This window comes from Pseudonaja textilis, chromosome 5 (assembly GCF_049901715.1).
Source record: "Pseudonaja textilis isolate UNSWEBS1 chromosome 5, rPseTex1.2, whole genome shotgun sequence".
Taxonomy (NCBI): domain Eukaryota; kingdom Metazoa; phylum Chordata; class Lepidosauria; order Squamata; family Elapidae; genus Pseudonaja; species Pseudonaja textilis.
Genome location: NC_141994.1, coordinates 30,676,184 through 30,690,351, shown reverse-complemented (window position 1 = coordinate 30,690,351; position 14,168 = coordinate 30,676,184). Strand labels below are relative to the sequence as shown.

Below are 14,168 nucleotides of genomic sequence, written 5' to 3'. Positions count from 1 at the left end.
TTGTTTCAAAGCTGAAAAGTTTGATTAGACGTTCCTGATGTTGGAGCTCCCTCCTGTGGTTACAGAAAATAAAAATTGCATTAAAAGAAAAGAAAAGCCTAAAAATGTGACACTTAGCATTGAACCTGGTACAGATCAAAATCAATTGTCTGCAGATTGATAAAATTATTATTGGTATAGTTTTATTAAGTGTGGTAATTTCAAAAAAAATAACAATAGTAAAATAAAATCAAGGTATTCTTGTCTTTGCTCAGAAATTCTTACTACATGAAACAAATATAATTTATAACTGCCCATATTCCTCTTAAAAGGAATATATTCTTTAATTTGCTTTTATGTTTTAATGTATTTATTAACTATTTTATATCTGTTGTAGGCTTCCAGAGTTGTTGATTGTGAGATAGCTGTCTATATAAATGGGTTTAATAAATAAATAAAAAGCCACTTTCTGAATTTGGAAAAAATGCTATTAAGCAATCAAAAGGAAAAAAATAGAGTTAGTAGTTAATTACGCTGCCGTCCCTAATCATAAAAACATAAACTTGTAAATTCCTAAATAAAAGAAGTGGAGTTTCAAGAATTCAAAGAAATTTTATTTATTTATCAAATTTATATGGCTGGCTGTCTTACAAAAGATGATTCTTGGTGGTACACCAATCAATTTTAAGAAGTAGATTATTAAGTACATTTTAATTAAAATCTCAGAATTCAGCTTTGCTGGTTCTCATCAATTACTACCACCATAGAACCATAGATAGCTTGAAAGAAAGATGTACATCTATAGTCTTTGGCACGCCCCCAGATAAAAATTGCTCTTCTTCCAGCTTCTTGACAATTTACCATACTCAATAATTATTTCTTTTTATGACCACAAAAGGGGAAATTTGAAACAATGTTTGGCCTGATGATGTTCTATTGCTGCCCTGATGAGCCATCATTTTCTTTTGGGGGGTGTTGCAGAAGATCTTTTTCGGTGGTCCCCACCCCTCAGGCTATGGTGGGGTAGGCAACTATGTGGCAACTTTATATGTGGACTTCAGCTCCAGAATTCTTAGGAATCAAATCATTATAGAAATTGTAATTATAATTTTTTTAATCATCTGGTACCCTCAACTGAAAACTATAGTTCTTGCTTTCCCTATGAGTGTAGTGGAAATTTTGGAAGTTTTTCTTTTTTCTTTTTTTCTTTTTCTCACAAGTCAACACTGAGAATAAAAGTTTTAAAAAACCCTTCAGTTTACAAACATTCAAGTGAAATTTGGTTAGAAAATCTCCTTAATACAACTTTTGGTAGGATTTCATTCACTTTTTGCTATTCTATACCAGTTCCATTGTAGAGCAAGTTTACATTTAAAAGACTGCAGAATAAAAATGGCTGGTAAGTTAATAAAAGCTGATAGTGTATATTTACTATAATACATGCTAAAATCAGAACCACACACTAAATTTTTTATAGTTCCTATAATATCCAAACCATTTATTTGGGTTAGGCATTCCAATTGTTGGCATAAAACGTATGAGGCAGTGCTGGGATTCAACATTTTTTACTACCGGTTCTGTGGGCATGGTGTGGCTTGGTGGGTGTGGCTTGGTGGGCATGGCAGGGGAAGGATACTGCAAAATCCCCATTCCCTCCCCACCCCACTAACTTGCTTTCCAGCTCCGTTCTCCTGTGCAGGGCAACCAAAGAAGACCCAGCCAATCAGCTGGGACTCAGGAGGCAGAGAATAGATGGGGGTGGGCCAGTCAGAGATGGTATTTGCCGGTTCTCCAAACTACTCAAAATTTCCGCTACCGGTTCTCCAGAACTGGTCAGAACCTGCTGAATGCCACCTCAGTTATTAGGGATTTGCTGCCTCAGTATTGTCAGAAGAATTCTGGAGACTTCACTTACTGGTACTAGAAGAATAATTATCTGAGAGCAGATGTCATTAGTCTTATTCTTAGTCTTATTCTCCAATAATAAAATTATAACTTCTCCCTAGCCACTGTTATTTGTATGTCACAATATATCAATTATTTGTTAAACTTAGTTTGCATCCATATTATATATTTTCTTGTTCTGTTGCCAATATGTGTTTACTTTAAAGCTTATAGGTAGTCATTAAATTATAGCCACAACTGGAACACAAAATCCAGTCACAATTACAGTCATAAGTTGCCACATGACTGGCAGTTGTTACAAATTCATTCATTTGGAAGGATTTTTTTTTGCCAAAAACTGACAAAAATCATTGTAAATTGTGATCATTTAACCCCGGAATACTGCAACCATTCATAAAAGTAATTAGTTGTCAAGCCCTTGGAATGCATCATATAACCACAGGAGGCATGACCATTTGCGATGGCTGGAGTTGCTTTACAGACCATAGAACAAATGTTTTGGCATCATAAATGCAAATAGCATAAATGCAAATGATCTGTCATAAGTCGAGGATTACCTGTACTTTAGCTTATTAACTTAATGGTCTTAGCTATTTGAATAAGCAAGCATAATATTCAGCCTACTTTTAAGTATTGTAAGGCTGTACTTTGGAGTTCTCTTCCTGAGTGGGTCCAAAATTTGTGTTCCTAAGACTTATCCTGATGGAACAACTCCTTATGACTGCAGTATCGCATGATCTGTGACAAATAACTAGTGAGTATTAAGGCTGACAAATGTTTTAACCAGTCAATAGATTTTGTTTGATGTAAAGGTTGTAGAAGATAAGGCATGATTATAAGAGTAAATTAAAAATAAGTTATAGTCTGCTGTTGGCACAATTTTGCTCATAAACCAACAGCAGCTTAAAGAAAGCAAGCAGTTTTTTCTTTGCACATGGAGAGATTCCTGAGTGTGGTGTTGAGTTAATGTTTATTTTCTGCTGATGGCTCTCGAGTAAGATCCAGTTGGACAGTAACTCAGAATTTTTCCCCACACATCTGAGGCCACAGAACAACAAAGCTTTCGAGCTTATTTTCCTTTTCGGCCTGATGAATTTAATTAGTACACTTCTTTTATTTTTAAGAACTTGGCAGAGGAAGCAAATTGGATGAAAGGAAACCAGCCGGGGCTTTACTTTGAAATTTTCAAGGCAGTGCTTATTGATAGAGTAAGCTTGACATAAATGGACCAAGTAGTGTGTATAGATTACTAGAAACTGCATGGCATGCTAAAATTTGACTTAATGAGGGACAGTCCAAAGTTTCTATGGGATATATCTTTCCATATAGACAGTATAATAAATAATAAGGAACCAGAGTTGTAGAATATCTATTTTTCTTCTTATCTATATTCATTACTCTAATGCATCTAAATAAATAAATAAGACAATGTTGAAAAAGCACTATGCAATCTAAAACCACCTCTATCTATTGGACCAGACAGAATATGTGCCTACTTCTTAAAAAAGCTATCCACTGCCATAGCCAAACCTCTAAGCATAATCTTTGAAAAATCTTTCAGGACCAGCTCCATGTCTAACCTATGGTCACAAGCCACAGTCATCCCCATCATCAAAAAGCGAGACCCCAGCCTAGTTAAAAATTACAGACCAATCTCCTTATGCTGTGTCACCTATAAAGTCATGAAATCAATTATTAACCAATCCATTATCCTCCACTTAGAGACAAACAGTCTACTCTCTAATAAACAATTTGGTTTCAGAAAAAAACTATCCTGTAATCTGCAACTCTAACACTGCAAAAATATATGGACTACACAACTCAATCAGGGCAAAGCAATAGATGCAATCTACATAGACTTCTGTAAAGCGTTTGATTCAGTGGTACACGACAAACTACTCCTAAAACTAAAATCGTATGGTATCTCTGGACACCTGCATAACTGGATAGAAGCATTCCTGTCAAACAGACAACAGATGGTCAAAATTGGGAGTGTCCTATCAAATTCTGTACCTGTCAACAGTGGTGTACCCTAAGGCAATGTTCTAGGACCAACTCTTTTCATACTCTACATAAATGACCTCTGTAATCATATCAAGAGCAACTACCTTCTCTTCGCTGATGATGTAAAGCTATTCAACACTACAGACAATACTGCTACCCTTCAAAAAGATCTTGACTATGTATCAGAATGGTCAAACAAATATCAGATAGCAACATAAAATTCACAGAATGTAAATATCAAACAGGTAGATCCTCATTGTTTTTCTCCCATTGTTCCTTTGCTAAGGATTTTTAATCAATTGTCAAATTGACAATTCTAATGACAGATTAAAGTTCAGTGTATACATTTGAAGTTACAACACTGAATGAATGGTGAATGAATGGTGAATGAATGACTTATGGCTATCCCAGCTCCGTCGTGGTCAGGTGATTGTGATCTGGCCACTTGGGAACCAGTTTGCACGTACAATGGTGGCAGCATCCTGCAGTCATATAATCAAGATTTGTCACAAGTTGTGCTAGTATGTCTTTCCCACCCACAAACCAGTGGTGGGATTCAATTTTTTTTTACTACCGGTTCTATAGATGTGGCTTGGTGGGTGTGGCAGGGGAAGGATGCTGTAAAATCTCCAGTCAGAGGTGGTATTTGCTGGTTCTCCGAACTACTCAAAATTTCCGCTACCGGTTCTCCAGAACTGGTCAGAACCTGCTGAATACCACCTCTGCCACACACCCTCTCAGAACCTTGCTGGTGCTCACACTACACATGCCCATTGTCTCTGGCCACTCACAGACCTTTGTGCACCCTTCCCCCAGCAGCAGCAATCCCCCTAAGCTCTCCTGTATTTGCATCTCTCATCTGGCAGTAGCCATCCCAAGCCCCATCATGCTCACACCATGCCTTTCTGCCATTTGTGCTGACTCACACACCCTCTGGCAGTTGCTCTCCTAAGCCCTGCCGGGCTTGCACCACAACTCTGGCCACTTGTGCAGCCCTTCACTGCCTCCATCCCCCAGTAGCAGCCAGTCTTCTGCCTTCCAGTCTTCTTGTAAGCCACCTGGGACTTGCAATTTTCTGCTGAATTCCCCTCTGATTTTGGTTGTGGAAACCAGCAAGAAGTTGCAAGGGGGTGCTTGCTTAAAGACCCACAATCCTCACTTAACTGGGCTGGAGGAATGGCTATCGCTAAGCAATGAGAGTACATGATGTCACATTTTATGACTGTATCACGTAGCAGTGGAAATTCTGATTCCAAGTGCCATCATAACTCAAGGACTCCCCGCATAGAAAAAAAAAAACCCTTTATGGCTAAATGTATTGGCTATTTACAGTAGTTACTGAAATTTCATATTTCTTTTATAGACAGATTACTTTTTGGAAAATGTTATATATTTGGGCTGCTCTGTGACTGTAATAAAGATTGAATTGAATTGAATATTACATATTCTGTGAAAACTGAAGCCAACAAGTGGAGAAAGTGAAAAAACAGTGATCTAAAACCAAAATCTTTGTTTTGTGTCACAGTGTAAACTTAAAAAAAAAATATTTATACTTTCATAAGATCATAATCAAAAGATAGTTCTTGGTAATGATGTGCTAGAAGAATTGTGTCCCAAACTTCAAAGCCATTTTCTAAGCTATAAGGAGAATGGCTCACTACTTTTCAAGTATAGCCAAAAACAGCTTGTAGATTCTATGGATGTTTTCTAAAATTCAAAGAGATCAATTACTTTAACCATAGGTTGTGAACTCTTGTTTCATCACATCAGGAAAGCCATATTATTGACACAGTAAAATATTTGAGTGTAATCCTTAATTAGCAGTGATGGTATTTGAAAACATGTTTTACAAATGATTTCAACCGTTTTTTTTCCCTCCAAGATCCAGCATTCTCTTTAATTATATACCACAGGAAAAAATAATAATGTCATGTTATCTTGCTCTCCTGGACTGAGATATCATAAATAAGTAAAAGTTGATAATTTTCACAATTTTGGGGAGTTTTTTGAAACAGCTAACAGGCATGTGGATGGAGGGTAATGCTGTTGACATTGTATATTTGGATTTCCAAAAAGTCTTTGATGAAACTACTTATTGAGGACTCATAGATAAACTTAGCATTTATGCAATAAGTTATTATTTTACAGAATACAACTTGTTAAAAAAGAAAAGGAATCAGTAATGTAGATTCTTATGTTACAAGGGGGTCAAACTCAAGGCAGTGGGGTGGATCCAGCCCATGGGATGTTTAAATCTGGCCCACAAGCCCAGCCTGGAAATAGCAAAGGACCAGCCTGTGGTGCCTCTGGCAGCCAAATTGGGGCGCAGGGGCTTGTGCACCCTTCATGCCCCATTTTTTGCCTGGACGGCCTCCTGCAGCATTCTGGCAGCCAAAATGGGTCATGGGGAGCCTTTTGTGGCCCCCATGCCATGTTTTGGCTTGCAGAGTACTGTAGGAAGCCGTGCAAGCCAAAAATGGGGCACAGGGGGCCTTGGGCAGTCCCCTGTGCCTTGTTTTGGCCAGCAAGGTGCTGCAGGAAGCTGTCCAGGCCAATAACAGGGTGTGGGGGGGGGTTCACAAGACCCCTTGCACCCCATTTTGGCCAGCAAGGTTCTGCAGGACAATGTCCAGGCAAAAAATGGGTCATGGGGGGCTTCCTGTGCCCCATTTTGGCCAGCAGAGTGCTGCAGGAGGTGTCTATCTCGTCCCCCCAGGCCAGCCCATGGAGGAAAACTGCAATGCTGATCCGGCCCTTGAAGAAATCCAGTTTGACAGTTCTGCTATGTTGGAACCAAAGCATTTGTTATAAATTATCTTAATCTAGGGGTTAAATATTGAGGTAGTCAAATTTGCAGCTGATACTAAATTACAGTATTTAGAATGATTTTAAAAACCGGTTTAATTAGAGAGAACTCCATAGGACCCTTTTGAAGTGGATTGTCAACCAAATAATACATGAGATTCAGTTTTAAGTGTAAATGATACACATTGGGGAAACAATCCCCTGTGTCATGCCCCTGTCAGAATCTGATTCAGAGGGGGCGGCCAAACAGCTGACAGAGAATGGGAGTGTGGCTTCATTGGCTGTGGAAGAAACTGGGGAAGGGCAAAGTCTGGCCAAGCAGGACAGGGGAGAGGTAGAACAAGGGAGAGGGAATTCAGAGGAAGACCCAGGCCCACCCCCTCTTCATCTTACGGCCCTCGGGGAGGAATGGAGAAGGGAGCAACATGAGTTGCATGGCTTACGGGGAGGAAAGGGACCTGATTCTCTTCATTAGCCACAGCTGGAAACACACTGTTTAAAAAGGGAAGCTGCGTGCAGCAAGCTGTTGGGAGCAAATTGTGAATTTATCTGGTCTCATCCTGGTTTATCTGTGTTCCTGGCGTCTTCCCAACTGTGTGGGTTTTGCCTGAAATCCCTTCTCCTGCCCTGTCAGATTAATTACTGCAGCTTGATTTGTTTGGATTTTTAGTTACCTTGTTTTGGACTGAATTTTCTCCAGTTAAAGGCTGTTCCTGGGAGAGTTTTTCTCCAGCCAAAGGTAACCTGGCATTGGGGGCAAAGTTAGAGATAATAAAGGGACTCTTCTTATTTGCTTTGTTGCCTTTGTGCCATGCCCCAGGTCATCACACCCTGCTTCACATATATGTATTGGTGCAGTCCTCACCATTATTGTTATTGCACAATAAAGGAAATATATGAAGCGATGTATAAAGACACATAGAGTGAAAAAAAGATAAATTTCATGTTAGGGTACATTCAGAAAAGGATTGCTAATGAAACTGTCCGTAAATAGTCTTATGCAAATCTCTGGAAGATCAGTTTATGGGATACTAGATACAATTCGTTAGCCACATTTTACAAAATATATAATAGAACAAATGTGGAAGAGAGCAAATGAAATGATTGGAGGCCTTAAAGATTTCCTTCTTAAGAAACAGATCAAATGTTTGGAATTCTTTAGTCTAGAATAAGTCTGCACAACATATGGGTTTGCACAACTCAAAAAATAAATCCACTGCCATCAAATGCTTCCACCACCAAGAAAAATATGTCATGTTCCCATTCTCAGACATCCTGCCGATATCCAATAGAGTATCTCCAGTGCCTCCAGCACTGGCATTGGCAATCCATCACTGCATTCTCAATAGTAATCACCAAACAGATGATTGGGACACCAACCATTTCTTTGGGACTTGTCATTATTTTTAATTGCCCTTTACAAGTTATGCAGGCCTAGTCTAGAAGAAAGGCAACTGAAAAAAGACACAATCAAAGTATATGAAATCATGCAAAAAATGGAGAAAGTGGATCTTCTCTCTGTTTATCCAGAAGTAAATGACACAATGTTCAGTTCACAGAGTTGTACTTCTAGTTGTATTTTTCTCATCAAAATAAGACTCTCAAGTAGAAAATAGAGCAACATTATTAAAATATATTTATTACATATTTTTATACATCACTTTTCATGCAGGCTGAATATTTTTATGAATTCCTCTCTTTGCGCTCTCTGGATAAAGGCATAATGGCTGACCCAACAGTAAACATCCCTTTGCTTGGAATGATACCTCACCAAACCTCAGGTCTGTAGCATCCAACTTTATTTATGCATCCAATGTTCATGTAAAGGATGAGTGAAGAAAAGTGATGAGCACACATGTTGGTGTGTGTGTGTCTGTGTGTGTGTGTCATTAAAGATTAAAAAAATCCTATGTTAACTGTGAGGACTTTAAAAAATACTGATTCGTTGATGACTTTGAGCCAGTCATTCTCTTGCAACCCAATTGATCTCATCAGGTTGTATTTTGGAGAATATAAGAGGCAGGAATAATAGGTATGTTTATGTGAAATGCTAGGGAAATCGGGAGATCCAGGCAGTTTAAATTGGTATAAAGATCAATTGCAAGTTTAAGCTCTCTACAAGAATCTGAACTACTAACAGCCCAAGCAAGTTGGCAATAGAAAAGAGTCACAGGAATTCAAGGTGGACTGGACTTCGATCTTTTGTGGGAATGAAGGGACTCATGACTGATGATGCATTTCATCGCTCAGCCTGATCCTACAAGTTTATTATCTTCACTTATATACAATAAAGTGGGGTAAAAAGTAGAGTAGAGTAATAAGAATGGGATGGAGTGGGGTGGGGTGGGGTGGAGTGGAGTAGAGTAGAGTAAAGTAGAGTAGAATAAGCTGTTTGTAAATGTTATTCCATGTGTCTGCAATAACTTCTTTGAATCAAATTATCTGATAATTTGCTAATGATGAAAGTCTTTGGAACTAAGCATCTTCAGTTCCACATCTGAAAAGATTGAGAGGAAGAATGCCAAATGTTGGGACTGCATCACTAAAATTCTTGCACAGTGATATGTGCTCATATTTATCAAGCAAAAGATACAGAAACATCCAGTTCTGAGATCAACAAAAATCAGCCCTTCCATTTGGTAGAGGGAACTGTGGCCTCAATCTATAGATGTTCAAGGTCTATAAGTGACCTTGACATTCTAGAAGGCAAAATGGTATCTTCACTTCCAACCTAGCCTCCTGTCCTCAGATGAAAAAAGGATACTGAGTAGAGGTGGGATTCAAATTTCTTAACAACTGGTTCTGTGGGCTTGGCCTATTTGTGGTTGTGGCTTGTGGTCACGTGACCGGCCGGAGCGTGGTTTGGTGATCACATGACTGGCCAGGGCGTGGTTTGGTGATCACGTGACTGACTGCGTGTGGTTTGGTGATCACGTGACTGGCTGGGCGTGGTTTGATGATCGCATGACTGACTGGGCGTGGCCAACTCAACACCACTTCTTTGCCCTAATGATTTTAAGTATAAAAAAGATATATGAAAACAAAAGGTAGTTTATTATGTCATGTCTTTAATGCTTAAATAATAAAAAGGTACACAAAACTATATTGTTACATTTTAAAATATTAATCAAAAACTATTACCTAACAAAACTTTACAAAAAACAATAAAACTTATTTAAATTACTGCCAAATTGCTTTTTTATTAGCATCCTCAGTTACAGTTTTCTTTTGTTTAACATGAGCATCATCAGCTGTGTGATAGGCCTGTAACCATTTCTTTACTATAGGGACAGGGTTCCATTCTTGCAGAGGTAAGGCAATTAGATTGATCATCAGGAGGTTTGTTATATTGGAAACTATTAGGCAACTTCTGCCCTCTGAACATATTATGTTCATCTGTGAGAAGCCCCTTTCCACCTCTGCTGAACCAATTGTTCTTCAGCTGCTCTCCATGGAACCACCACTTCTTCAATGTTCCAATAATCTGGCTCCAAATAATTTAGAAATTTTAGTTTATCAGTGTCTTTAAATTGGCAGACTGTTTTTAAATGTTCGCAATCCATCAATCTTTTCTTCAAATTAGTTACAATGCTTTCTATAAGTTTTTCATGAGGAAGTCCCACAAATGGATGATTTTGTATAAAATTTATATTTTTAAAGGTTTCTGAAGTAATTAATCCATCAATCTTTTTTTCATATGCACCCTTTTCCTTTATAAGCATTTCAAATGATCTAATTGATCTTACCACAAGTTTTTCAGCCTTTATAATGTCTATGTTTCTCACTTGCAATGCATTGGAAAGAAGAGATATTTCAGTTAGGACATCAATCATCAAGGGCAAATCAGTGAGAAAATACATGTTTTCAAGATAGGCAGCTATACCGGAGTATTCTTTATTTGAACAGAAAAACTGATGTAGCACTGGATAAGCACGCCACATAGCTAGGGTTGATCTTAAACTAGCTGGCCAGCCAGCCCGGGAGTTGGCACTTGACCCAGGCTAGTGGCAGCGGTGGCAGGAGAAGGTAGGTGACCAGTGGGGCTTGCTGCCTTTGCCTCCTCACTCAGAAATTGGTGGTGAAAGTCCAGGCAGCAACAATGGTGTGGTGGGCCACGGGCAAGAGAAGATGGCACTGGCTGAACAAAGATGGCAGCTGGCCAAAGATGGCGGCTGACAGGTGGGCAAGGCAGGTAGTGAGGGTGGCTGGGCAGCCCGGGGGTTGGCACTTGACTGGGACTGGCAGTGGCAGGGGGAGGTAGGCGACCAACAGGGCTTGGTGCCTTTGCCTCCTCTCTCACCAACCGGTGGTGAAAGGCAAGGCAGCAAAAATGGAGGGCTGTGGGTGGCAGAAGATGGCGGCGGGCAAGGCATGCAGCATTGGCAAGGGCGACTGCAGTCCAGGAGTCATTGTCGGGACTCAACCAGGGCTGGCGGTGGAAGCAGGTAGGAGACCAGGTTATGCTTTGAGGTCCTATTCACTAATCCACATCTTCAGTAACGGCGGCCAGGGGAGGCAGTCCGGACAAAGCAGGCAGTCTGGGCAAGGCAGGCTGGCAGGCAGGCCTGGGGAGGCAGACTGGGCAAGGCATTTTGGGCGGGCGAGGGCAGCTAGCGGCAGTGGCAACCGGGGCTTGCCCTCACTCACCCAGATCAAACAGGGCAGCAGAAGGCAGGCAGTGATGGCTGGCTGGCTGGTGCGCTGCTTCTGCTGCTGTTGGCAGTGATGGCGGCAGGCGGGAAAATGTGGGAAGCATAGCACACATGCACTATAAGTAGTGAATAGGCGGGGTGAAGTGGGGCGGGTGGGAGAGAATGCTGTCAGCAATTGTTGCACATACGCACAATGTCGCGCATGTGCAATAATGACTGACTGGGCCGGGAACACAGGAACGGGGCGGGTGGGAGAGAATGCCGTCAGCAATTGTTGCACATACGCACAATGTCATGCATGTGCAATAATGACTGACTGGGTCAGGAATGGAGGAGCAGGCAAAGAGGGGTGGGGCCAACCAGGGGCCCTTTTTACCAGTTCTCTGAACTACCGGGGACCGTAACAGCCGGTTCTATAGAACTGGGCCAGACTGGTATAATCCCACTCCTGATACTGACTCTCGCTTAGTCGATGTTGAAATAATATACAGCTAGCAGTCTAGTTGGCTTCTAGTCTAGACTAGTAATATCTTATATCTTTTTCAGGATCATATAAAGAACCATTACATTAAGCATGGTAGTTGGAAATCCATCTTGTACATCAAAATGAACTAAAATGTATAATTCAGTGGAACTTGTTAGCTAAGTAAGAAAGATTTTATTTTGCTGTGAATGAAAAGTTAAGATTAGCCAAGAATGAAAAAAGAATCAAAATAATATAAAGAAGTCTTTGCTAAGAATGTTTTACTCCATTACTTTTAAGACAAAGAAAACTGATATAGAATAGCTAACAAAAGTTTCTGCTATGAAAACTACATACGTTCTATATGGTGCTTCTCATGAGGAGAGTCCAGGTAAAGATATATAGAACTCTCTTGTTCTTTGCCTTTCTTCTCTTTTTTAGTCAAGAGATTGGCCAGGCAGAAATGAGAATAGTGAAGACTTATCTCTTCCTTTCACACAAGCAAAGTTTGCAGTTACATTAAAACAATCCTTTAAGGCACTAGCATAGAAATAATGGCTTTGATCACATGCAATACAGATACTGGAGGCATCCTTTATACTTGTAGCTGCCCTGGTGATGGTTTAAATCACCTTTGATGTTTTCGAACAGCTTAAAAGCTGGCTTGTAATGTATCACAGAACCTCCAACTAATATGTTGATTGGCTAGAGGGAGCAAAGATGGATATAGGACATTGCTGTTGTTCCAGAGGTTGAAGTCAAGAACATGAAATAGAAGTGCTTTTTTGGATGACGATCAATTCTCTGGTTGAAGGGTGACTTCATGGAGCAGGTTGGATTGAAAGATGATTTGAAATGGTGCCATTGAAGTGCTGAAGAGCAAATGCATGAATATATTTGCTTTATGGAACTGAAATGGAGGCATGCAGCCCCTGCTATCAAGAGTTATTGTGCCAGTGTCTAGACTGAGCTTCTTAGAACAGGTGCATTTGCCTTGGATTTGGGATGACAGCAGAGGTTATGTGTCTGCTGCTTGGGCGGGGGGTTGGACTAGGTGACCTACAAGGTCCCTTCCAACTCTGTAAACCTGATGCCTCCCAAAATTATGAGAACTCCCAAAATATTGACCTATCATGTATATTGGCTGAGAATTAGGAAAGCTGGGAGCTCCAACTCTAATTATCTTTTCTACAAGAATAAATGTAGCATTTTCTCCTATAACTTATTTGTACTGTATATTTCAATCTCATATTGAATTCCCAATAGATAATCAACTACATATTTTAACATTTATTACAATATTTATATGCCGCTGATTATGCTAATTTCTCAGTGGTGCGCAGTATATAGCACTAGCATTTAGACTTATATACTGCTTCACAGTGCTTTACAGTCCTCTCTAAGCCATTTATAGAGTCAGCATATTGCCCCCAACAATCTGGGTCCTCATTTTACTGACCTCAGAAGGATGAAAGGCTGAGTCAACCTTGAGCCGATGAGAATCGAGCAGAATTAGCCTGCAATACTGCATTCTAATCAGTGCACCACCGAGAGAGAGAGAGAGAGAGAGAGAGAGAGAGAGAATACAATAATACATAAAATATCTATCAACCTTCCTCTTCCACCCACTATCCCAATAACATATAAGATCTGTGAAAGAGTTCTGTTTCACTTCTTTTCTAAATTCTGTTAGGAAGAGCACCATTTATCATGTCTATTTTTCAAATTCAGATTTCCCATATAATAAAATATTGTCCTTAACAACATTAACATGCCACTAAAAATGTGTACCTCTTTTCCTTTTGTTTGTAGTTGTTCAAGTTGGATTTCCTTGTCTTGGAAAACAAGATGGAGTGGCAGCATTTGAAGTTACAGTAATTGTAATGAATTCAGAAGGCACTATCATACTGCAAACACCACAGAACGCCATCTTCTTCAAAACATGTCAGCAAGGTACCTGGAAATGAGCTGAATAAAGATTTGTCTGTTTTCAGAGTTTTCAATATGTTGGGGACATCAACATTTGATCCTATTTCTCAATCCCGAAACAAAAGAGTGGGAAATATCTGGTGTAGTAATAAGATCCTGATAAGCCAAACCTTATTAGTAGTGTAATATGCAGAATTCCTAAACCAGCATAATTGCCCATTCCTGGTGTAGAGGTTAAACAGGAGACTATGAGTTCAAGTCCCACCTTAGCTATGAAAGCCAACTGGGTGACTTTGGGCCAGTCACTCTTTCAGCCCAACCCACCTCACAACTTGTTGTGGAGGAGGAAGCTGTGTTGGCTATGTTCGCCACCTTGAGTTATTTGTAAAAATAATAAAGGTGGAATACAAATGAATAAAATAAAATAAAAG

At 39.8% G+C, this 14,168-nt stretch overlaps 1 protein-coding gene across 1 annotated transcript in view; it reads left to right on the top strand.

Moving 5' to 3' along the window:
• The window catches only part of WIF1 (Wnt inhibitory factor 1), a 47,346-nt gene that overhangs the window by 23,068 nt on the left and 10,110 nt on the right, over positions 1-14,168 (top strand). Inside the window, exons 3-4 of the mRNA XM_026700057.2 lie at positions 8,366-8,474; positions 13,621-13,761. Of these exons, the coding sequence (XP_026555842.1) occupies positions 8,366-8,474; positions 13,621-13,761 (250 nt within the window). The remainder of the gene's footprint in view (positions 1-8,365; positions 8,475-13,620; positions 13,762-14,168) is intronic.